Here is a 25,841-nt window from a genome sequence, read left to right as displayed (position 1 = left end):
CTTTCCAAACACTAGGCTGCACTTTTTTTTTTTAGTCTGGCACATAAAGTGTAAAAATGAATCATGTTTGAAATCTGACAGACATATGTCATTTTACGAAAGTTAAGTGAAGAAGAATTATTTAAAATTTGCAGTTACACCTACAGATCACTGAATGGTAGAGACACATAATATACAAAGGGTATGTTCACATGCAGCAGATTTGTACCAGAAAATGCATATTAAATATAGTTCGAATGGGATGATTTCACCAACTAACACAATTCAGCTGAATGAAACAGTTGCACAATTTTCTGCAACAAATCTGCCAGAGGTACCCTTAGAAGTGTGCAAGCCACCACAAGAAGGTGACGACCACACAGGAGTTACAGATTAGTTAAAAAATAACCCCAGAACTCAAAGTCAACAGGTCATCAACACAAGAAATAAGCGAATGGAAAGAAAAACAGGAAGAAAAAATAAGACGTAAGAAAAAAAGAAAACGGAAAAACCACCAACAAACAAAATATGGGGACATCAATGAGCAAAAACAAACAAAATGCACAAGAGAAAAACAAACAGTAGAGGTATTAACTTTTGGATAAAACCTTAAAGGGAACCTGTCACCTATTTTTTCGACTAAGATGCGGCCACTGCCATCAGGGGCTTATCTACAGCATTCTTCAATGCTGTAGACAAGCCCCCGATGCAACCTTAAAAGGAAGAAAAACGAATTCTATTATACTGACCCGGTGGCGGTCCGGGTCAGATAGGTGTCGCGGTCCAGTGCCTTCCATCGATGATGTCCTCTTTGCCTCCAGTCGCGGCTCCGGCGCACTGCTCTGCCCGGTTGATGGCAGAGCACTGCAGTGTGCAGGCGCCGGACCTCTGACCTCTCCCGGCAGGAGCCGCGACGGGAAGCAAAGAAGAGGACGTCATCGCTAGAAGATGGGAGATGCCGGACTGGACCACAACACCCATCAGACCCAGACCGCCCCTGGGTGAGTATAATTTAACTTGTTTTTCTTTCAGGTTACATCGGGGGCAGAATGCTGTAGATAAGCCCCTGATGGCAGTGGCCGCAGCTTATAGTAAAAAAAAAAAAAAATATAGGTGACAGATTTCCATTAAAAAGTAATTGTCCAACAGGAAACACAAAATTTTTAACTGGGCCAACACAAAAAGAAAAGAATGGATTCTCACTATCACAAATACCCTATGGCTTTTTTTTTTTTTCTTACCCTCACGGAGTTCATGTACATTTAGATTAAAAAAAAAAAAAAAAAAAAAGATTGATTTTCACCAAAACTGGTGATTTTTTCGACTAACAGTTGACCAGATGTAAGTTTGTAATTTTTCTGAACACAGACTCAGCACTTTGGATTTTTACTGCCAATGATCAGCACTGCCCATCGGCTGAAAAAAATCCAATATTGGCCAGTGTAGTCTGATATATTTTGTGCCATCAAATGATAAATGAAGGTTCAGTGGTCCAATACCATTGAATGTGGGGTCCGCTTGCCTCAGTTTCCTGCTCGCCATCTCAACACACCTAAAATGCCAGTTCAGGCAATCAGGCCACAGTGGGAACAGGGATTGTCGGAGTGAATATTGTTTGCATATCGAGATGGGACCAAAAAGCAGGAAAGCTGCTAGGGGGATTGGTGAGGATATTGATTCTTTTGGAGGTAAAAAAATAAAAAAAATATGAGTGACTCATCTGAGTACAAATTCTGTGTAATCCAACAGCATTAGTTATGTTAGCCTGCAGGAAGTTATGCGACCTCCATACAACCTAGTCACGAGTTGTACGAGAAGACTGTATACGAGATGGGTCTACTGCTAACATGATCTTTGGGTTCTCCAGATAGAGATTATTAGCACGCTACAGTTCATTCATTAAGCAATATATGAAGTAACCAGCAATAAATATATTTGACTTGTATATCAGTGATCCAATACAAAGGATGGAAAGTTTACGGGTGTCTACTATGAACGCATTTTATTTGGCATTGTGTGACTAAAAAGAGTTAAAGCTTTGTAAGAACATTTCCCAGCTCAAACCCAAAACACTTAGCCATGATACAGATCTCCTGCAAGGTTTACTAACCCCGAAAATAAACTCCACAATGTACTAGAAGATCACCGGAGTGAACGATGCCAACACATGTCAACGGTAACCACAACATATAAGTGGACTACTCCTCTCAGAACAATGGTAAACAGTCCCAGACACTACATCAGCCCAGGAAGCACACACGGGTCAGTCACCAGTTTACACCAGCTTGGGTGTTAATAGCATATAGAAAAAAAAAAAAAAAAAAAAAAAGAAAGGTTTGACACCTTCTGCACTGATAGTCAATTTTTAAAAAGGGACGAGAAAAGAAAAAAAAAAAAAAAAAGAAAGGTTTGACACCTTCTGCACTGATAGTCAATTTTTAAAAAGGGACGAGAAAAGAAAAAAAAAAAAAAAAAAAGGGTAGTGTCACCTAGATGTCAGAAAAGTTGGACACCTAAGGCAAAAATGGCCACATCACATTTAACAGTTTACTTTATATACCTTGATTAGTTCCACTTTAATTGCCTCCAAATTAATGGTGGAAAGTTGGAATAAGTCAGATTTTTTAAGACAGAAATGTGACATCTTTCAAGAGGCATGTGTCATTTTAGAATTTTTACGGAATTCATCCTCCAACTCGAGAGAGAGAGAGAGAGAGAGAGAGAGAGAGAGAGAGAGAGAGAGAGAGAGAGAGAGAGAGAGAGAGAGAGAGAGAGAGAGAGAGAGAGAGAGAGAGAGAGAGAGAGAGTGTGTGTGTGTGTGTGTCATGATTGTATGTCAGCTGCACATACACAACCAAACACTGCAGGGATAACAGCAGTTTCTCCTTCCTCTTACGCTGCATTTTCCGGCTATTTATCTGGTCAAATACAATGCTCTGTTTTCTGGCAAATCTTTGAAACAGAAGGAAGGACAGCAGGCGACAAAGGATACAACGTATGGAATCGGTCATACTCACAAAAACAAACTCTTCAAAGCCAATCTTCCCATCTTTATTCTTATCACCCTCGGTCATCAGCTTCTGGACGATCTCTCGCACCTTGTATCCGGGAAGAGGAAGGTTGGCTTCTTTAAATAAATCCTGGAGCTCATAATCTGATATGTATCCATTGCTATCCAAATCTACAGCCGGAACAAGCAAAGAGTTGGAGAAAATTATGACATATAAAAGAAAAAACACTTTGAATCAATCTTGCATTAAGGACATCGCCATCAGCCGGACCAGCTCATGAGTTTGGTGGCCTGATGCAATTTCTTCTTGATGTCACGATTTTGTTTTTATGTCCCCATAGACTTGCATTGCCAATTTTGATTCCATACTCACACAGGTCTCTGATAATCTTCCGCGGATGTGTGCACTGCCCAAGAAAATATCATAGGCACGAGTGTCATCCGTGAAAACCACAAATAGAACTCATCCAAGAAAATTAGTCGTGTGCACGAACCCCAAGACAACGTTACACAAAGTAATAGACATTGTTACTAATGATGCGCCAACGTGCTTGGATAAGGTGTTATCGGAGCATGCGCGGGTGCTAACCGAGAAACTATCGTGTGCTCAAATAATATGTTTGAGTCCCCAAGGCTAAACGCACTCTGATCTAAGTGTGTTTTGCATAAGTGGACCGACTTTCTCGGATGGAGAGAAAATGGTGGTCTGCATCTGCCCTTAGACTCTGGTTTAATTCTGGCTGCAGAATGAGGTTACCTAGAAATCTGTTACTGAGCCCGTCCTAGGATTTTAATTCATCACGAGCTGAACATTCACGTTATCATAAATCAGCTGAGACGCGCAGTAGAAGACACACAAACTGTCCGAATTACCTCACAGACAGATTCTTGGCCAACTCATTCTGCAGCCAGCAATAGAAAATGTAATAGAGGGTATAGAAAACAAACTAACATTTTTAATGAAACCCAATTGCAAAAAAATACTTTCAGAACTAAATTGACACATTTAAATAAAAATAAGTTCCTCAAAAGTGTTCATATAAAGGAGGGCCTGCTGCTACTAAAAATTCCTAGGAGCCGAAACACAAGTACCGTAAATTGTTGAGCTGTCATTTATGATGGATCTTCCTGTATAGAAGTGATTCATATTAAGTAGCAAATCCATAAAATGAAAAAACAAGTGTACAATAAGAGTATTATGTATTTTAAGTATCTACAATGATGTGCAATAAGAGCCTACAATGCCATTTGATATTTTTCCTGTACATGGATGCATGCCAGCAAGATGACAAAATAACCTTTTTTCTCCATTGGGCTAATACAAATACATGGATAAGCTCGGGGTGAGAGACCTACATAGATGCTAAAAGTACACTGCCAGTATCAGGTGAATAGACCTTTCCCTAATGCACAAAAATCGCTCCCGACTAGTACATTTTTGGGTTGCGTTCAACAAAAGGTGCTAAAAACATCAAGTGTGCAATGTGAGGGGCCGTTTTGCTGGTAAAGTCTTCCATATTGTGCCCATTCCTGAATAATATACAGACAACTACGGTAATAATAATTATAGACTAGACTAAACTATCGGAAGCCTGTAAGAAAAGGCACCAAGAAAGCTTGTTTATACGAAACTCTCGAATATTCAGTAACTAAATACTGCCCGAGCCCTCGGAGGGTTTACGCTGGGTCACTCATGTACCTTCCTGAATGCAAACACATGTTCTTCGTCTGGAAAAATAAATTCCTTTTTCATTTCAGCAGGCAAAAAAAATAGGGGGGAGCCCCGGGGTCATTCTCACAGTTTCCAAACACATGTCACTGCACTCCATGCCCATTTAGAACGGTGTTAAGTCAAACTGGGCAGAATGGCAGCTCACAGGTGACTGGAGGGGAAGACTGCGCCATGACTTGGCTTCCTAAAAGTATGCACCTGAAATAGCCTGAAAACAGGATGTGAGGAAAAGTTCCAGAAAAAGAGGTTCCTCCAGTGCCTGATTCAGCAATGTGCAGGATACATTATGTAAGGAAATATTAGCACCAAAGTCCACTAATGGATTTTCCAGGGAAGGAGTCACCAGGCCTTCGACTGTCTTCACCAAATTGTTATTTCACTTAGGTTATGTTCTCATTAAGGATCTGGATGTTCATCCTGCCGTGGACACTTGACACATTAAACATTTACGATCTCCCTGGTCTCAGACGGCGCTAGTCTTGTGGCTGCTATTCTTGTGGCTGCAAATAAAACATACATAATGCAAGAGGAACCATAATAAAAGGCAATAATCCCCCATAGAACACGTCATCTAGATTACAGAACTGGCAACGATCACCGTCCGTGAGCACGTGGTAAACAGGTTGTCCACACTATACAGGCCAACCCATTATCATACACATAATTTAGGAATTCTTACTTAATAGCAAAGTTCCTGCGTCCAGAATCCTAATTTTTGGGTGAACGTGAGAAGGGGTTACACAGAGCGCCTCTTGATTTGGAGCACCACTCCAGATTTGAATCATTGACAATACATTGATGTAAATGAGAAACGGTCACTTTGCCATAAATATGGAATATTTTTACTTTGTGTAAATGCTGCTGCTCTCCTGAATTCGGCATTGTAATCCGCTAAACAGCAAAAAATGTGTTGCAAAGTACAGAAACAAACTTTTTAAAAGGGATTGTGTTACATGTATTAGAAAAGTTTTTTTTCAATATTACATTTTAAAAAAAAAAAATTGTATTTTTGCAATTTACACACGTGTCACTGACAACATTTTGGACTATTAAGGCTTAAATCAAAGCTAACACCACAATTCTGGCATAACCAGGTGGTACCAGTTCCGAAGAAACCTTATCCGAAAGACCTTAATGACTATAGACCTGTAGCATGGACATCACACCTGATAAAGGAATTAGAGAGATTGGTTCTCACACGTCTCCGTCCTCTAGTGAGCTCGGATATGGACTCTCTCCAGTTTGCCTACAGGCCGGGCATTGGTGTGGCTGCCGCCATTATCCACCTTCTAGATAGGACTCTCTCTCACCTGGAGAAACCTGGGAACACTGAGAATAATGTTCGATTTCTCTAGTGCTTTTAACACCATACAGCCAGGTCTACTGAGAGACAAGCTGGGCCTTGTTGGTGTGGACCTCCAACTCTCCACCTGGATCCTTAACTACCTCACGAAGCGACCTCAGTTTGTAAAGGTTCGGGACAGTGTGTCAGACACGGTGATCTGCAATACAGGGGCACCTCAAGGTACAGTTCTTGCCCCTTTTCTCTTCACACTGTACACTGCGGATTTTAGGTGCAACTCATCTAGCTGCTACTTGCAGAAGTATTCTTATGACTCTGCAATAGTAGGCCTCATCACAGGAAGAGATGAAAAGAGTACAGAGATACTAAACAAGCTTTTGTGGAGTGGTGTCAGAGGAACCACCTTAGGATTAATTCCGGGAAGACCAAGGAATTGGTGGTGGACTTTCGCAAGAGCAAAAATCCACCAGTAGTGGTGAACATTCAGGGAAATGACATTGAGATAGTCGACACCTAAAAGTACCTTGGTGTGATCCTCAATAATAAGCTTGACTGGGCCCATCACTTGGATGCAGTGTACAGGAAGGGCCAAAGCAGGTTTTATCTGCTCTGAAGGCTGAGAGCCTTCGGAGTTAGAGGGGCACTCCTTGCATCCTTCTTCAACTCTGTTGTGGCATCAGTCATCTTCTTTGGTGTGGCGTGCTGGGGTAGTGGCATATCAACCAGGGACAGGAATAGGCTGGACAAACTGATTAGAAGGGCCAGCTCTGTCCTGGGATGCCCCCTTGACCCAGTTCAGGAAGTAGGGAACAGGAGGATACTGGCCAAGGTGAGCTACATGGTGCAGAATGATTCCCATCCCATGCATGAGACGGTGACAAAGATGTGCAGTACTGTCAGTGACCGGCTACTTCATCCTAAATGTGAGAGGGAGCGCTATCGAAAGTCCTTCCTTCCTGCTGCAGTTAGACTGTATAACCAGCACTGTCCAAAACGGAGAACGACCCAAACAGAGAACTGATAGAGCCAAAGTTGTGACAGTCCGGTTACATTTTTTTTTTTTTTTTTTGTATATGTACCTACCGTCAATGTAATGCCTTTATGCATCTGTACTTGTTCCTGCCTTGTTGCTGTAATGCTCTGAATTTCCCCATGGTGGGACAATTAAAAGGATTATCTTATAAAAAAAAAAAAATTTGAAAAGTTTCAAATCTGTAGTACAAATCTCATCTGTGTTAAAATTTGTGTGACTTGGCGCTCTCACGCCATTTTGTGTCCAGATCTAACAAAGTAGGTAATGTTGGGGATAGGGGCTTGGCAACTCCAGCTCAGCAGCATTCAAGACTGAAGATTTGTGGTGAGGCACACACACACACCACTTGTCAGATGCACCTCTTAATGAATCAGGAGCCTCTGACTCCAATACACCCACTAATCAAAAATGCTGGTCTTGATGAATCGGGGCCACACTATTTCCAAACATTTTTAGCAGGCTACATGTCATGAAAGGCAGCACTTCTATGCACAGCTGAGAATACAGGATCCCCCTATTACAATAAGTGATGTCACAGCTGACATCCTAACTTCATAATGAACGCTGCACTTGCTCATTAGATGCTTCAATACAAAAATAAATGGTTGGGGGCTGTTTATTGCTGCTAATATCCACATGGATTTCCTGAAACAGGAAGTTGGAGTTTAAAAAAACCTTTGGTGCAAAAGTTGCAAGATTTCTAATAAATGATTGTGATATGGCAGTGATGGGGGTGGCTGCATTAAATACATCATTTTGCGATGACACACTCTTTAAATCTAATAAACTCTAGAAGATGCCACATGGATCAGAAGTATTATTTCTGCAGCTGCATACTGCGAGTCGTTTCCTTCAGTCAGTCATTCTTGGAACACTCCCGTTTCACAAAGGCATTGTGCCATTTTGTGGATTGCTAACAGATCGTTGCTTTAGTGCGGCTCCAGATGGCAGGAACTGAACAGAAGCACTTGGACGATCACTGACAGGCTCCATCGTTCAGGTATCATTACAATATACTGTTATCCTGCGTGACCCCAGAAAAGTAGGAACCACGGACATGGCCGCACAAAACCCATTCACATCAAATAAATACTCCAGACAATAAGATTGGCAGAAAAGTGGCCGTGATGTTTATTTTTGGGTTACACATTCTGTAATAAATACTCCATTCAATACATAACATATCAAAACACCATATTTCCGATAACAAATCCAATCCACCCAATTAAGGGCGATTTCCCCACAAAAGGAACATCACGACAAGAAGAAACGGCTAACAAAAGGGGAGGGAGGGCGGGATCTTCTCTTCTTCCGTCAGCGACGTAATGCCACAGATAAGATAAACAGTTCTATATATAGTGTAGAAAAACAACCGCCAAAATCAACTGACCAATGACAGTTGCTTTAAAAAAGAGCGCCAAGAACCACATAAAACCAGTTCCAGCTTGACACAGGGCCTTGACAGAACATAAGACCAGATTGTTAACCCTATCGTGACCAAAACATCATGTAAAAACATAAGGGTTTATGCAGCCATGAGTCCCCCCCTTTATTGTTATGCTGGTTACGGGGGGGGGGGGGGGGGGGCTAACATTAGTCTGCCTGAGGGTAGATGTGGGAAGCAGACTGTTTCATACTTTATAGTTTCTTCAATTAGTACTGCCAAGAAAAGACAAAAAATGGCCTCACAATAAGCAAAGTTTACACCACCGTTTCCAGTGGTTTGATGATTTGGCTTGGATATGCTTTGTTTGCCTGGTTTAGAAGATGCCAGTTTATCCAGCAAGAGTGCTTCCTGATCTCAGATCTCTTGGTCTGGAGGACATGGCACATTGATAGACTATATGGAAAATTCATTAAATTTGATGAGAATTGTGTAATACTTTGTCCTGTAGTGGCGCTGCAGGAGAACCACAGGGTTACAATCATAAAATTACAGCTGTTGGGGTGATCAGCTATAGACCTGGGAGCAATCCATCAAAAAGAAAAAACTAGGTCCACCACAAAGGTGGTGGTGCTTAGAAAGGAGGTGGCCAAGAACCTTCGGAGCCCAGAAATTGAATTTTGTGTATTGATTTCAGACATAAATCGAAGTGTCATTTCTGTAAAAGGGAAAATTCTTTAAGGATCACAGTGAACATGAGCCAGAGTTCTGCTAGAACTATTAAATTAGCCTTCTGCCAAGGCGAAACTCCAAGTGTGTTCTGGTGCCATGAAATGACTGATGCTCGCTGTTTCTCATTCCTTCCCCAGTCAGTTCCTGCTATGCCACAGACCATGAAAGGACTTGCATGTGTTTTCATTTATGTTGTGTTCGTCTCGCGTTACACTATTACTTTGTCTGAGGACAATAGAAGCAGCCTAAATAATGTTTGTGAAGCAAATGAATTTCCTATGCACAAGCAACACTATGATCGTTCATTGACTTTATACACAGGAAATGACAGAATTGTTACCGAGTGACTCACCCGGAAAGGACAGAGCTGTAGAAACTTGCTCAAAATAGAAATTATGGTCATATAAAAAAAGTATAAAAGGCAATAAAGCGACCAACATCTCAGAAAGGGAAATTAAAAAGGGAGATTTTCCATATAAGGTAAAAAGGTAAGGGTAGCGTGATGGGGAAAAAGGCCACCTTACCATTACATCAGTACAAAATACTGCAAAACCAGTATGGACATTAGAACATTTTTCTTAAACTCCCTACACACAAATCCGGCGTTTCGTTGTTCCCATTTGAAATTTGTGCTCAAACCGCAGAAGAAGCCTGAATGAGGAACTCATTTTATGGTTTACGAAGGAATCATTCCCTCCTGTCCAGCGCATCCATTTGTTGCGCCAGACAGCATTTGGCACCAGCCCAGTAGGCTGATCACCATGTTCCATGTAATATTGCGATATGCACCCAAAACACTACCTGGGAGTAAGATGGTAAAAAAGACTGATTGCAATTAATGCTTTTTTTAATCAGTTTTAATCTGGTTGAGTTGCATCAGTCTAAAAAAAAAAAACTTTAAAAAATGATTCAACGATAAAAGGATATCCAAGCTGCTTTTTTTTTTTTTAAATACTTAATTGCAAGACAAAAAAAATGACAATCATGGTACATCCAAGTAATATGCCATGTTTCCTATGCGTTTCAGACTAAACCAAGTTCTAAATTATGAATATCCTTTATCGTTGATTACTCTTGGGCCATATCGGGCAGGAGTGGCGTTTCCATTTCAAAGATCCTCAGAAGCCATGATCAGGGTGATCTGGTTTATAATGGTTATACGGTTAAAAAAAAAAAAAAAAAAAAAAAACACACTGAACTTCATGGAATGGATATATGCAAACCCAGCTTTAATTAGTTGACTAACTAGGCAAGATCTAAATATAAGATCTTAATAATAATTGTATCCTATGTATTTTTAAGCATTGACAATACAGAAACTGGTAGTTGACCTATAACAAAATGGCACAGGCTAATCTTTGGAGTGGCATACAAGGGACTCACCCTAGTACCCATCGTTCATTTAGGTTTTCGGCTGCATCATACGCCAAAGGATAAATGAAAGAACCGTAGCTGGGATCAAAGTGAAATGTCAACCTGGTCAGATTGCATCAGTACCAGGAAGCAGACAACAGAAATCTATAGGTTTAGATCAGAGGTCAGCAGCTGAAAGGACCATGAACTGGGAACAAAGGTATGAGAGCAAAGCATAACCAAGCTTTAACAAGGGGTTGACGTAGACACAAGGCAGAAAGACAAGGGGGCAGAACACTTTAGGAAAAGTTAGACTTGGAGATCCCAGAAAAGTGATATCAGCGAGAGACTAGTTGCCATAACAATGCAGTGCGGCTGATCTGTGCACAATGCAGGAGAGAGACGCACTTCAATCAAAAGACCCAGGTCAATTGAAAGTGATCAGTAGTAGAGTTGAGCGACTTTGGTCGGATCGGGTTTCGTGAAACCCGAATGAAACAAAATAAGTTTCAGATGAAACTCGTCCGACTAGAGCAAAACAAAGTCGGAGTTTCGTCCGAAACCCCACCCCAATGCAAGTCAATGGGAAATAAAAGTCGGACGAAACTCCGACTTTTTGCTCTAGTCGGACGAGTTTCATCTGAAACTTATTTTGTTTCATTCGGGTTTCACGAAACCCGATCCGACCAAAGTCGCTCAACTCTAATCAGTAGTGCTAACACATGCAAACAGTGTAAAAAGTAAAAGGACTTCTACATACAGTAGTCCATGTCTACTGTACACATGCTTATCATTAAAACATTAATAGGGGGTTAAACAGGTGAAGAACCATAAAATCAGCAAAGAGCAGTGGTCAGTTTGTAGCTCTTCCATTACATGATTGGGAGATTGGACTCCTCATTAAGGCTATGTGCCCACGTAGCGTTTTAAAACGCACACTGAAAACCAGACTCCTTCCCAGAAATCGCGCGTTTTCCCGCGCAATTTTCTCAAGCACTTTCCAAGCGATTTGAAGCATCGCTTGGAAAGTGATTCACAGGTTGGTCACACCCGTCAAACATAGTGTTTGACAAGTGTGAGCAGCTTTTAACGGGAAGTAAGCGATTCTCATGCATTCCTATGGGTGCGGAATCGCGGCAATTCTTTGCGATTCCGTACAAAAGAATGATCATGCTGCGATTTTTTCCGCGATGCGATTCCGCCGCGGATAAAAGCGCAGCATTAGCACAGCATGTGCGGAATGCCATAGGAATGCATGGGGGGCGTTCTGTACACGATTTTTAAACGTTTTCGCAGCATTTTAGCGGCGAAAATCGCGGCAAAAACGCTTAAAAAAATCGATGCGTTTTGTTAAGCGTTTCCGCAGCGTTTGTGCCAGATCAGACACTGCAGAAATGCTTAAAAGATGCATCAAATTAATTAGCATGCGTTTTTGGCTTTTTGTGCCAATGCATGTGTTTTTAACCGCTCAGAAATCGCTTAGCGGCTAAAAACGCAGCATGCTCATTAATTCCCGCATTGCTCAGCGTTTTTAGCCATCCCCAATGTTGCCAGAAATCGCGTGTCAAAAAACGCATCAAAAACGCGCAAGTAATGCGCGGAAAAAGACGCGCGTTTTCTGGGAAAGGGGATCCTTTTCCTGAGCATTTAAAAACGCTAGCGTGGGCACATAGCCAAAGGCTTAGGATCAACTTTCCTAAAAGGTATCCAAATTTGAGCCTGTGCCAGCATCAGTTTATCCAGTGCAGGGTGCTGGGGGAACATCTGATATGGCACCTATAACTACTAATGCAATGTAGAATAAGTAATTACTAGGGATGAGTGAACGTGCTCGGATAAGGTGTTATTCCCATGCTCGGGTGCTAACCGAGTGTCTTTAGCATGTTCGAATATGTACGAGTCCCCGCGGCTGTTCGACAGTAGCAACACATTATTCAAGCACACCGAAGACACTCGGTTAGCACCCGAGCATGCCAACACCTTATCCAAGCATGTTCACTCATCATTAGTAGTTACCAGTAACAGCTAAAATGAAGATCAGACAAAGCGATCAGAGATGGGCAGACTAGAAGATTACACAGTACCAGGCTAAGGCTCTCAGCATAACAGATCGTTCCACTCAGGAATGTTATCAGACGTGAAGAGCGCTTCTAATTCACACGAGTGGCAAGACAACAAATGCTGCACTGACAAACAGAACACTTCACCAACCATAGAAAGAAAAGATATCCGACAACTCACCAACTTTAGCAAATGCTTCCCTTAAATCCTCCAGCTCGTCTTTGGAGATCTGAGTTGTGTGCGCCATTGTTGGCGGCTGCAGTTACCTAAAAGACAAAATAAACTCAGCATCTGCTATAAACATTCATGAAAACTTCTCCCTTTTGAGGTGTAATCGTCAACCCTACTCCTCTCTACACCACCCAACCTGAAATGGCACCACTTCACCTACCGAGGAGTAAGAAGTAGGTGGACAGGCACGTTACTCTACATTCTGAATACCAGGTCAGGGACATCTTACATTGTATGTCCTGTTCCCAGTATCCCTGACACTGCTGATTTGGTGGGAGAAGACTGAAGTCGGCCAGGGATTTTCAGGGAAAATGTTTGACACTTATGGCTATGGGTATATAGAAAAGTGGCAACTCCAACCAATCACATGCTGCAGAAGTCAGATTGCCTGCAGTGGTCCTATGACCAGCGGGCTCAAAAAGGAAGTGCAGAGACTGGTGTGTAATGTGGGCATTGGGTATTACTAAACTTTCTGGGACAACCTCTTGCATTTCCATTGTGGGGTCGTTGCAGGATGATTAGGTTTTATTTAAAACTGCACAATGTGTGCAATCATGGACAAACATTCCTAGCAGCACATATTTTGTAGTGTTTATCAGCCATTGACCGTGCAAGCTTCTCTTTCATTGGGTGAAATTATTTTCAATCCTTGCTTACAAATAAAATCATTCTCGGCAGCACACTGTCCTGTGTAAACAGGACTCGTGCCGCCGAGGAGAATGATATGCTAACCGCACTGAACGATCTATTACAGGTCATTCATTGTGCATCGTTTAGCACGACTGCCTGTGCAAGCCAGCTTATAAACCACTGTCACCAAGATATACCAAGCGTTGGTCATTCAATGCCTCCAGTAGGTTCGTGTGCACAAGCCATTTTGGTCCAAGGGACACACTGAGATTCAGCCAAGAGCCACAGCATCACATGCATCGTGAATTGAAAGTATGTGACAAATAGCCAATACAATAAGTGCTGCTTCACATCTACTGGGAAAATAGTGGTATCCTTATGGGTTTGCATTCAGCTCTCTACATTGTAGCATATGCCTGACCCTGAAACAGTCAAGCATTTCGCTTCGCCCATGATATACACTGAATATAGTGGCACACATACATGGCCACTCCATCACACAGAAGGGCAATGCAGGGCATCGGTGGCCCACCTCGACTGGAGGTCATGCCATCCTGAAGTAAACAGACCCCTGCTGCCAGGTTTCCACATAGGCAACAGCTAGCCATCACTAGGTTTCCAAGCTGGGGAACCATGTGCTTATTGTCAAGGGAGACTTCTAAGGCCGGGGTCAGAATATGCAAGAACATCGGATGCCATATGCTAAAGACACTCTGTTGGAAGCATTATACAAGTGTCATGCTGATGTGATCTGATCATCTTGCATGTGAGATTGGTATCACAGGTGAGAAGGCGGCTAGATTAAAATCTCCATTGCCTGTCTTGGCATATATCGGACTGCATTCAGATGGCATCCGAGGGCAGTCCGATGTTTTTGTCCACACCCACTGACCTAAATGGGTGCACGTGAAGCAAAATACGCTGCGATTTTTCTTATGTTGAATTGGAACCAAACTGCTACATACTTTCCAAACAAATACAGCTTAACAAGAACTGCAGTAATGCAACAATGTAATCAGGGACTTACTCGTGTGCAAGGTCTTCTTATAAAAATGTTCTTTAGATTTAGCTTCACACCTTAAAAATAAAAAAAAAAAATGAAAATCCTGAAGTTACTTTCCGCACACTCATACATACATTATATAATACCGTATATACATATTACACACATTTCTATTATACTAACGCAGTATAAAGAAACAGAAATTACCATCAGCATAACCGAGCCAATAGAAAGGTGTTGTCTCAATCAAGTCAACTCCGGTTCATTTGCCAGAACAGGATATGGAGACATTATATAGAGTGGTTCCTGCTTCGGACCTTCCCTCCAAGTCTATCCGCTGCATCCAAGCAGGAACACTTGCTTTAGCAGTAGTAGTATTACATGGGCTGTCAATCATTGGACTGGCTCAATGTAATAATCAGTAGCCAGCTGCATCTTTCACCATTAGTCAGGGGTCTCAGGAGACAGAACTGTACAAGTTCTCTCTTTAAAGGGTTATTCTAAACATTTAAAGTCACCATCTAGCCAACGGATCTCCAGTGATCCTTAGAAAGGGGCTCAGAGATGCTCACTTGGATGTAGCGGTGGCCACGCTGTGCACCACCACCAGTCATTGTGTACGAGACGACTGGATACTACACAGTTCAGTATTCTACAGGCCCATAGACCATGAATGGGCAACACTGGTGCACCGTAACAGCTCCGTTCGAGATCGGCGTGGGTCCCAGTGGTTGGCTCTCCACCAATCAGGAGCTTATCTAGGCTGTAGATGGTGATATTTCTAAAAATTGAAAATTAACCGTCACTATCCTGGACATCTGTCACACCTACGTAAGCACCAATATAGCATTTCATCCAACTTGTAGTCAATCTGCAAAATCCAGAGCAGCACAAACAAGTGGGTGGAAAAATGAGCTGACAAAAGTTAGCATAACAAAATAAAACTACCCACCCACACAAGTCCAGATTTACCAAAGGAAGGATCAGCACTGTTGATCTGCCAAACCATAGAGATGCAAGCAAGCAGTGGGATGTCTATTTCAGGCACTGGACACTAATTACCCTGTATGTCCCATTTTAGCTCTTACTCCACAAAGTAACTGTCAATTTTACGCCCTGATTACAGCTGTACCCAGCAAGGGCTAAAGATCAGTAGATTAAGAATTCAACAATCTACATTACCAGCCCGGCTCTCCCAACTTCTGGTAACGTGTATCGGCACGTTCAGGCTTACACAATCTACATTCCACCAAGCGAGGAAGAGCCACACGCCCCGAGAACCAATTGTTTCTATCATGTTACCAGTGTCCATGGGCCAAATTACATGACCATTAAAAATAAAACGAACGTATAAGCCTTCGTACAAAAGTTCCCCAATCTCTCTTCTCGTCACATTTCTTTGCCATTGAGATCACTTCCATAGTAACAACCTACATACGCGGTGTAGAAGTTGTATTAATGAAAAAGTGACGAGGCATTAGCAATGCCACATGATGATCCACATGCCCTCTACGTGGCATAAATATAAGCTCTGTCCCTTTAAGGCCGGCCATAAAAAGCTCTTTTTGCCCCAAACTATTCCACTCATCCAACATACATACCACGCGATTAATTATTGGTTAATTATGGCTTAAGCTTAATTAAGTTTTTCAAAATCTAAAAGTTAGTTTTCGGTCCCAACTGGGGAACAGCGATTAGAAAACAACAATTTTTGGAACCCTCTCCATCCTCCCCAGCAAAGACACTGCCATGACATACCCTTTCATATTATTGCACACCAATTCATTATAAACTAATTTTTATGCTCTCTGTATAGTGCAGCTCCAAGATTTTAAATTTAGTGCAAATCAATGTAAAAAATGCAAGTGTGAATTGAGTCCAAGATATACATTTTTTTTTTTTTAAGCTACAGTGCTGGGGACTAAAAATTAAAGTAAAAATTGATTCTATTTTGTTGCACTCGAGTGTCCCCATCGCACACATACAAGCCGTATACTAGCAGAACAATGTAGGTCACGCTCCAACACGGACTGTTGGTCTAAGATTGACATATCCATGAGGCAGTGAAGTTTAGAGGTCAAGAGACCGGCACCCGATCCGTGAATCGCTGTCTGTGCTCGGACCAGCACACATGGATGTGCGAATACAACATGAAAAAGCATTTGACCTGCGCAGCTTATAAACATTCACTAAGGATCTTACAGATGCCCAAAAATAAAAGGAATTGTCTTGACAGATGAGCTTCAATTTTTTTTTTTTTTTTTTTTTTTCTTTTTACATGAGAGGCTATCACTTTAGAGGCAGACATTCCCAAGACAAACATTAAAAGGAAAAAAAAAAAAAAACGCAACATAGCAATTACACGGAGAAACCATACAGAAGCACAGGCTGCCACAATCAATATGATAAAGTTACTTCCTGCTGCCCAATTATGCCCCTTATTTGCCCCTTTTATGCTGAGTAATCACAAGAATACCTGAGAGTGAGACAGGAGCGGCTGCTTCCCCACCTTCACCAGCAGGAATGAAGCAAATGGCATATTTTGCAAAAACACATATTTAGCACAGGGTGTGTCCTATGTGAGATCAGAACACTGAACAAACTAGAATTACAGAAAATAGTGTGAAGCTGAAGGTCTGTAGGAGACAGGAAGGAATATAATGTACAGACAAATAAGGTTATCTAGGAAAACTTACCTGATTCCCCCAGTCCTGTCTATCAAATAACTATATTTAGGGGTATTTAAAGGGAATCTGTCAGCAGGTTATTGCTATGCAATCTGAGAGCACCATGATGTAAAAGCCAAGACCCCGATTCCAATGATGTGTCAGGGCTGTGTTTTGTGGTTTCAATACAATTAGTGTTTTTATCAGCAGGAAGATTTGTATTACAGGACTAGGCATCTGGTGCCTCTTAGTCCAACCACACTCCTACCACTAATCTGCAGCTGTCAATATACAGTGCACACAAACCTATCAGTGGTGTGGGCGGGGTTATGCACTGCAGCAGAGAAAACTGATTCTAACACCTGCTGCACCCAATAAGCCAAGTGATACATCACTGCAATCAGGGTCTCAGACACTACATAATCTTGCTGACAGATTCCATTTACAATGAGGTTGACTACTTTAGAACAGGATCTGGGAATTTTGACCCTGGAGAGGTATGTCATCAATGTAGGACCTTGTGATTGGCTGCAAACTGAATCTCTTTCTGGAGGACCTGGCATGTCAATGTATCATTACTCCTGCATGAATCTGCCAGTCTGTTTACACTGGTGGAACCAGGACCAGTTTCGGCTCAATCTGGCCAAACACCGAGGCTGTCATGATGATATTTACGTGGATTTTACAGCCATATGCCACAACCAATATTTCAAAATTATGTCCCAGATTCCCAAATGAAAAAATGTATTGGGCATGTACATGGGAAATAGTAAATCCCATAATTTGGGATATACAATAACCTCCTTACTTGTTCCATAGTGGTATGAAGCCCTTATCAGTACTCACCACAGCTCTGTTAGATGACAAAAGGTGAACCTACATTTAGGCTAAAAACACATACAAAAGGTCTGTCTGTTTATATGAACATTAGTACCAAGCGTCCCATAAACTTAGTGATCGGAAGGTCGTACTCGCGTCTTAGAAGAACAAGCTCCGTGGCCTTATGACTTCTGCTCTAAGAAGCTTTGATGCATCTTATAATGACTCAGCATTTACTTTAATCCTAAACACTGTACTACTCAAAGCCATGAAATCTCTGAGCTCGTAGACTGTAGATGTAGTAGAGCACCGGAAAGAAGGCTTAGAAAAAAATGTACATTAGGTGACGAGGTTAGAGTATGTATACATCGGATTCTTTCAAAATCCTGCACAAAAAGCCACACCTGATTGTAACTCCACTGCCTTTTTTCTATCAGTATTAATGTACTGATGCCAAATGGAGTACACAAATAACGTGACGCGGGTCACCGCTGAGCACATTTCCATCCGGCTGACCGGAAAGCACTTGTTAAATGCCGCTGTCAGAGTTTGACAGTGGCATTTAACTAGGTAATAGCCATGGATGGGTCGCGATTCCGCCCGCAGCTATTGCGGGCACGTCAGCTGTTCAAAACAGCTGACATATCCCGGCTTTGAGGTGGGCTCACCACCAGAGCCAATATCAAATCGGGAGATACTGACATCAGCGTACTATACTGTCCAATGTCAGTAAGGGGTTAATGGAGGAGTTCCAGAAAAATTCAGACAATAGGGCTAGTTATAAAATAAAATTGCCACTTGAATCAAACTCTGGCTGTGATGAGCGAACGCTCTCTGATAATTTGTTATCCAAGCATGATCGTGTGCTAACTGAGTGACTTTGGTGTTCTTGAAAAACATTTTTGAGTCCCTGCAGCTGTTCGTCTCACGGCTGTTAGACAGCCGCAACACATGCTGGGATTGCCGGCTTGTTAGGCCATCCCTACATGTGTTGCGGCTGTTAAACAGCCGCAACACATGCAGCCACGGGGACTCGAACATTTTTTTTTTTTGAGCACGCCAAAGACACTCGGTTAGCATCATAGCATGCTTAATAACACCATATCCAAGCTTGCTCGCTCATCACTAGTGATGACATCTCAATCAGTCTCCTGACTGGCACCGGTAATAACTGACTTTTAGCAAGCAAGTTTATTTTACTGGCTTTTAGTGAGTGCACACGGTGCAGATTCACCTGCGGATTTTTCCGTGCGGATTTGCAGGTAAAGTGACCTGTGGTTTTCCTGTGGATTTGCCAGCGGTTTGACACCTGGACAATGGAACAGGTGGCAAACCACTGCAGAATACGAAGAATTGACATGCTGCCGATTTAAAACCGCAGCAAATCCGTGTGGAAAAATCTGCACCGTGGGCATTGCCGTTTTGAAATCCCATTGGCTAACATGGTACTGTACATTGCTTGCATATCTGCTGCGGATCCTCATAGTGTGCACATACCCTTATAGCGTCATTGATTTCTGCAGCGCTTTAGAGACGTCATTGCAGTCCCCAGTAGCAACAGTGCTAACCACCAAGTCAACGTGCTTCCTACATATGGGGTGATAGCCGAGGTCAGTAATTCCCTGACAAGTGTTGATCAACAGGACCAGGAGCGCCAACACCACATTCATCAGAAAGACGACCATTGTTACTCATACGCGTGCTCAGCAACCAGGTGGGAGATAAATGGGATGAAGTTACTTCCTGTCCTGCAAGGACCGCAAGAGAGGTGGAACTCAAGCAGGGTTGGAAGTAACAATTATTCCTTTATTCTACATTTTAGAGTGCTTGCTATGCTCTGCCAAATGTTAAACTTTATTTCACAGCTAAATAGATACCTTTAAGTAGTTGTTGTCACTGACTTATTACTGTGCAAAAAAAAAAAAAAATTATTGCACCAGTATTTTTAACTTACAATATATAGTAACTGCTAGGGGATTCCTGAAAAGTTTAAAGCCACCTATTTGCAAATCTAATCCCTGGAGGTGTCAAAGCTAAACCTTGAAAATCTGACTTGCAAATGTGGTGTAAAGTCATTAGCAGAACGCTGGCAGCAGAATTTACATGACAATTTTTCCCAGTCGTTAAAGGCCCCGTCACACTAAGCGACTTACCAGCGATCCCGACACCGATATCAAGGTGTCAGGATCGCTGGTAAGTCGCTATGTGATCGCTGGCGAGCTGTCACACAGACCGCTTCACCAGCGATCAGCACAGCGATGCCGAGCGTGCGGCATCGCTGTAAAAAAAAAAAAAAAAATATATAGTATTCTCACCTTCCGACGTCCTGTTCAGCCATCCTGCCTCTCTCCACGCTCCAGCCCCAGGGATCCTTTGCATGAATGACCGCGAGACTTTGTTATCCCTCGAGACCGTGACATCTCACGGTCATTCATGCAAAGGATCACTGGGGCCAGAGCGTGGAGAGAGGCAAGATGATTGAACAGGACGTCGGAAGGTGAGAATAACTATTTTTTTTATTATTTTTTTACAGCTGATCGCTGGTCTCCCGCCTGTCACACACAGCGATGCGTGCTGGCCAGCGGGAGACCAGCGACCAAAGAAATGTCCAGAGGTTTCTTCCAGCGATCAGCGATACTGGCAGGGGGGCCGCTCGCTGATCGCTGTCACACACAGCGATCTCGCTGGTGAGATCGCTGTTACGTCACAAAAGTTGTGACTCACCAGCGATCTCGCTACCGAGATTGCTTAGTGAGACGGGGCCTTAATACAAGGCTATGTAACAAGCATAGAAGCCGGAGAAATCACATTTCCGGCAAGAAACTGAAGGATCAGATCTCTCCAAATGATCATCAGATCATTCAATGTTAAGTGCCAGGAGTGTGGTCAGTGGAAAATGGTGCGTTATGCCCAGTAAAAGGGTTCTCGTTACAGCTTGTTCCCTTATCTAGATTACAAATGTTGTAATGTATTCAGAGGCCAATAGCGGCATCGACGGGATAGGGCACTTAATCACCGCTGCGACGGGCTACACAAAATTCAAGATTTGGCAGCAATTCTAAGGGTATGTGCACACGCTGCGGATTCTGCTGCGTTTCCGCAGCGTTTTTGGCTCTGCAGAAACGCAGCAGATTTTGCTGCGTTGTACAGTACCTTTATTTCCTATGGAAATAAAAAAAAAAGCTGTGCACATGCTGCGTTTTTTTCCGCGCGGTTTTGCTGCGGTTTACAATCCGCAGCATGTCAATTGTTTGGTGCAGAAACGCTGCGGTTTTACACCTCATCCATTATGAGGTGTAAAACCGCAGGGCAAAACCGCAGAAAAAACGCAGATAATCCGCAGATAAACCGCAGCACTTTGTCCTGCGGATTTCCTGCGGTTTTCTCTACAAAATCCGCAGAGACTAAAAACTACGTGTGCACATCCCCTAAGAGCCACATGTAGAAAGCGGATATGAAACAATGTTGCTTTGTACTTATGTCTTGTCCTAAATATGTATTTGAAAGCATTGCACCATATGAAGTGGTTGTAGACTCATAGAATGGTAGAGTTGGAAGGGACCTCCTGGGTCATCTGGTCCAACCTCCTGCTCAAAGCAGGATTCACTAAATCATCCCAGACAGATGTCTGTCCGGCCTCTGAGACTTCCATTGAAGGAGAACTCAACACCTCTCGTGGCAGCTTGTTCAAATCATTGATCACTGTCAATAAGTTTTCTGATATCCAATTGTGTCTCCTCCCATTCAGTTTCATCCCATTGCTTCTAGTCTTTCCTTGTGCAAATGAGAATAAAGATGATCCTTCTACAATGTGACAGCCCTTGAGATATTTGTAGACAGCTATTAAGTCTCCTCTCAGTCTTCTCTTTTGCAAGCTAAACATTCCCAGATCCTGCAACCTTTCCTCATAGCACATGATCTGCAGACCGGTCACCATTCTGGTCGCTCTTCTCTGAACTTGCACCAGTTTGTTGATGTCTTTTTTAAAATGTGGTGGCCAAAACTGGACACAGTATTCCAGATGAGGTCTGACCAAAGAGGAGTAGAGGGCAATAATGACTTCACGTGATCTAGACTGTATGCTTCTGTTAATACATCCTAGATTTGCATTTGCTTTTTGCTGCTGCATCACACTGTTAGCTCACAGACTGAACATGAGCCATCAGGCTATGTGCACACATAGTTTTAGGTGCTGCAGATTTTTCTGCGGGGATTTGGAAAAATCCACAGGTAAATTCTCAGGTCAAAAGACCTGCGGTTTGCCTGAGGATTAGCCCTGCGGATTCACACCTCTACAATGGAGAATGTGTGAAACCGCTGCGGATTCAGCACAAAGAATTGACATGCTGCGGATTTGAACCCGCAGCAAATCCGCACGAAAAATCTGCAGCATTTACACAGCGTTTTTCAGTTTACCATTGAAAACAATGGTACTGTACAACGCACCTAAATCTGCTGCGTACCCGCAGAGCCTGAAACGCTGCGGATGCGCAGCAGAATCTGCAACGTGTGCACATGGCCTCAGTATACCCAAGTCTTTCACATGTGCTGTTGCTTAACTCTATACCTCCCATTGTGTATATGCTTTTTTCATTTTTAGTTTTCCCAGATGTAGTACTTTGGTTTTTAACAGGGAAAAAATGCATTCTGTTAGTTGTTGCCCACTGCTCCAGTTTACACTGTGTTCCAAATTATGCAAAAAACACTTACTCATATTTTCTCTAAATTACCTATATGAATTGCAGTCATTGTTATTTTCCAGTCATCTAATATTCTAGTATAATTGCAATGTTTTGAACAAACTGCCTATGAAAACCGTATATTTTTTAAAATAAGAAACCCTCAAAATGCATGTTCCAAATTATTATGCACAGCAGAGTTTAACCTTATTTTTATTTTGAACAAAAAAAAAAAAAATGGTCAATTGTGAAATAAGCATTATCAGCTTATTACAAAATGAAATCAAACAGTTTTCAAGTCAAAACGTTATTCTAGGTGATGTTACATTTGCACATAGGATCCCTTGTTGGAAAGAAGCTTCTGAACTCTCTCGTCCATTGAATTTGTCAGTTTTTGGATGGTTTGTGCTTCAATTGTTTTGCATGTGGACAGAATACCCTCCCAGAGCTGTTGCTTAGATGTGAACTGCCTCCCGCCATCATAGACACTCCTTTTGATGATGCTCCAGAGGTTCTCAATGGGGTTGAGGTCAGGGGAAGATGGTGGCCACACCATAAGTTTGTCCTCTTTTATGCCCATAGCAGCCAGAGATGCAGATGTGTTATTTGCAGCATGAGACGGTGCATTATCATGCATGAAAATGATCTTGCTGCGGAAAGTACGGTTCTTCCTCTTGAACCATGGCATGAAGTGCTGTTTTAGAAACTCCACATAGATTATGGAGTTCATGTTTACCCCTTCAGGGATCCTAATGGGGTCGACAATCTCTCTCCCCATGATTCCAGCCCAAAACATTACTCCACCTCCTCCTTGTTGGCATTTTAGCCGTGTTTTTATGGGGTGTCCATCAACCAGCCATCCTCCACTCCATCCATCTGGACCATCGAGCGTTGCACGGCACTCATCGGTGAACAAAACAGTTTGGAAGTCAGTCTTCATGTATCGTTTGGCCCACTGGAGCCGTTTCTGTTTGTGTGAAGTGGATAGAGGTGGTCGACAGGATGGCTTACGCACAGCTGCAAACCTCTGAAGGACCCTGCATCTTGTTGCTCGGGGGACGTTGGAGGCACCAGCAGCTTCAAAAACTTGTCTGCTGCTATGACAAGGCATTTTTGCAGCTGCTCTTTTAACCTGACGCAATTGCCTGTTGGAAAGAGTCCTCAATTTTTCCTCATCAGCACGCACACGTGTGTGCTGGGAATCAGCTACATACTTCTTGATTGTGCGATGATCACGATGCAGTGTCTTGGCAGTGTTGATTGTAGTCATGCCTTGACCTAAATACTCCACAATTTGTTGCTTCTCAGCAGCCGACACATCCTTTTTTCCCCATTTTGGCAAAAAATGTAGGCTGCTTAATAATGTGGAACAGCCTTCTTAAGTAGTCTTGCCTTTATTTGGACACACCTGCCAAACTAATTTGCACAGGTATCTGCAATTGCTTTCAGTAATATAAAGAGCCCTGACACACATCACCATCAATGAGTTTAAATGACAAACAAAAAAATTCTAACCTTATCACTCCTAAACTCTTTGCATAATGATTTGGAACACAGTTTATTTATATCTTTTTGAATCCTCTTGTCTGATGTGCCCTCCTTCAGAAGTGCACCACAAGAGCAGGAAGCCAAGAGTCAGTGCTCTCCAGGTCAGAGACATGGCGGCAACGCTGGTCCGATACGTCCTGCTTTGCAATGCTATTAGCAACAGGAAAAAAAAATAAAAAATTTTGCCTGTACAAAATGGGAGACGTAGAAGGGCACAGGGGCGCTGGTTGGATCCAGCCAGCTTCAGTGCTGTACTAGCAAGCTGTATTACAAACCACTTGCATGTGTGCACTTCATGCAGAGGAGACCTGCTGGCTGTCCTGCCATCTCTTTGGTAACAGGCCGTAAACTAAAATATTAAAATTCCTTTTTAATTTCAGAATGAACAGAAACGATTTTATAAAAGTAGTAAAATCACAAAGCTGATGTTTGACTATAGAAGTCAACTTTTTTTTTTTATTTGCATACATTTAACACAAAGTGCAGATACACCTGTCTGTGGACAAAGCTACAATGGTGCAATGTACCAACTGTTTCCAGGAACAGAGGTTTTTTTTGCAGTAAGAGCTGTAGCTGGATACATCTGTAGTTACTGATTACATCTATAGTACATAACAGGGAAGGTTGAGGAAGAAAGCATTATAAATAGAGCAGGAAACACAAGGCGTTCACCATCTCTGCTGTGATCCAGACAGGAGATACATTGTCCAGTAGAAAGAAAGCCACCGATTCCTGGGGCATAAGCTACAAGACATCCCCCATCACTTATCATTCATAGATTTAGAAGCTTCCAGGGGTTTCAATTCATATGTACAATGTAGTGGATCTGGTAAATGACGACCGGCACCCAAAAACCACACTGTTTACACGCAACACCTGTTGCACATTTGATCGAAAATGACTGCATGATTATAGAATTATTTTTGTGGTCAAGAAGTTAATTAACAGGGGTTGTCTGGCCTTATACTACAAGTCTGCAGTCATTTTGTGACTGCAGACTTGTGAATTCTCACATCACGTGCCTGGTGAGGATTCTCTGCTGCTGGCGCCAGGAGCGGGCAGTCATGTGACTGTACGTACGCTATTTGCACATTCATGGCCACATTCCAACTGTCCGGCCTCGCTGAATACACTTGAATTGAGCGAGACCGCTCCCATCTAATTGGATCATGCCCAAATGTATGCAAATCACACACTTGCGGTCATGTGCCCGATGCTCTGAAGAATCCTCCCAGCACGCCGTAGCTTAAGGCTGAACAACCACTTTAAACATTACAGCCATTGCATAAAGTGGAGGCTCTGCACATGTATCAAGTATATTTGCAACTTTGAAAACAAAACAATATATGTCACAATGTTACACACACTGAGACATCTTTCATTCTTTATGCCATCCTTGCTGCTCTCCATGCACTTTGCATTGCAGGCAGGATGTGGCAATTAACCTGCGCACATCCAATAGTGCAGTCCTCGCATACAAGAGAACGCTGGACCAATGGAGGACTCTCCTTACAATAGCATGTACAAAGCAAACACCAGCACGATAAGCCATGAAAACTATGACCCTCGGCAGTGCCCAAAGGAAAAAAAAAAAAAACCCCTTGGCAGACGTCCCTGCTGCCCTCCAGCTCGTGCAATGTCGGGGGAAACCAGTTCACGCTAAAAAAGCAGAGGATTC

The 25,841-nt window shown here is 42.5% G+C and overlaps 2 protein-coding genes across 4 annotated transcripts in view; both read right to left on the bottom strand.

Annotated features, from left to right (window-relative positions):
- Window positions 1–25,841, bottom strand: part of LOC141048082 (plastin-3) — a 133,200-nt gene that overhangs the window by 79,455 nt on the left and 27,904 nt on the right. For 2 of the 3 annotated variants that reach the window (XM_073543461.1, XM_073543463.1), the window contains exons 2-4: window positions 14,476–14,525; window positions 12,768–12,853; window positions 2,997–3,160 (exon numbers count right to left, since the gene is read on the bottom strand). In XM_073543461.1, coding sequence (XP_073399562.1) covers window positions 2,997–3,160; window positions 12,768–12,834 — 231 coding nt within the window. In that variant the 5' untranslated portion in view covers window positions 12,835–12,853; window positions 14,476–14,525. Of the gene's footprint in view, window positions 1–2,996; window positions 3,161–12,767; window positions 12,854–14,475; window positions 14,526–16,927; window positions 17,059–25,841 lie in introns of those variants that run through there. The other variant, XM_073543462.1, reaches the window with a different exon arrangement.
- LOC141048083 (plastin-3-like) overlaps window positions 1–25,841 on the bottom strand; it is a 320,243-nt gene that overhangs the window by 266,529 nt on the left and 27,873 nt on the right. The window lies entirely within an intron of this gene.

The sequence above is a fragment of the Dendrobates tinctorius genome, unplaced genomic scaffold (genome assembly GCF_039654945.1).
Source record: "Dendrobates tinctorius isolate UK_male_01 unplaced genomic scaffold, ASM3965494v1 ptg000133l, whole genome shotgun sequence".
In the NCBI taxonomy this organism is placed as follows: Eukaryota; Metazoa; Chordata; class Amphibia; order Anura; family Dendrobatidae; genus Dendrobates; species Dendrobates tinctorius.
The sequence above is the reverse complement of the archived record's forward strand: the minus strand, read 5'-3'. Positions and strand labels throughout refer to the sequence as shown.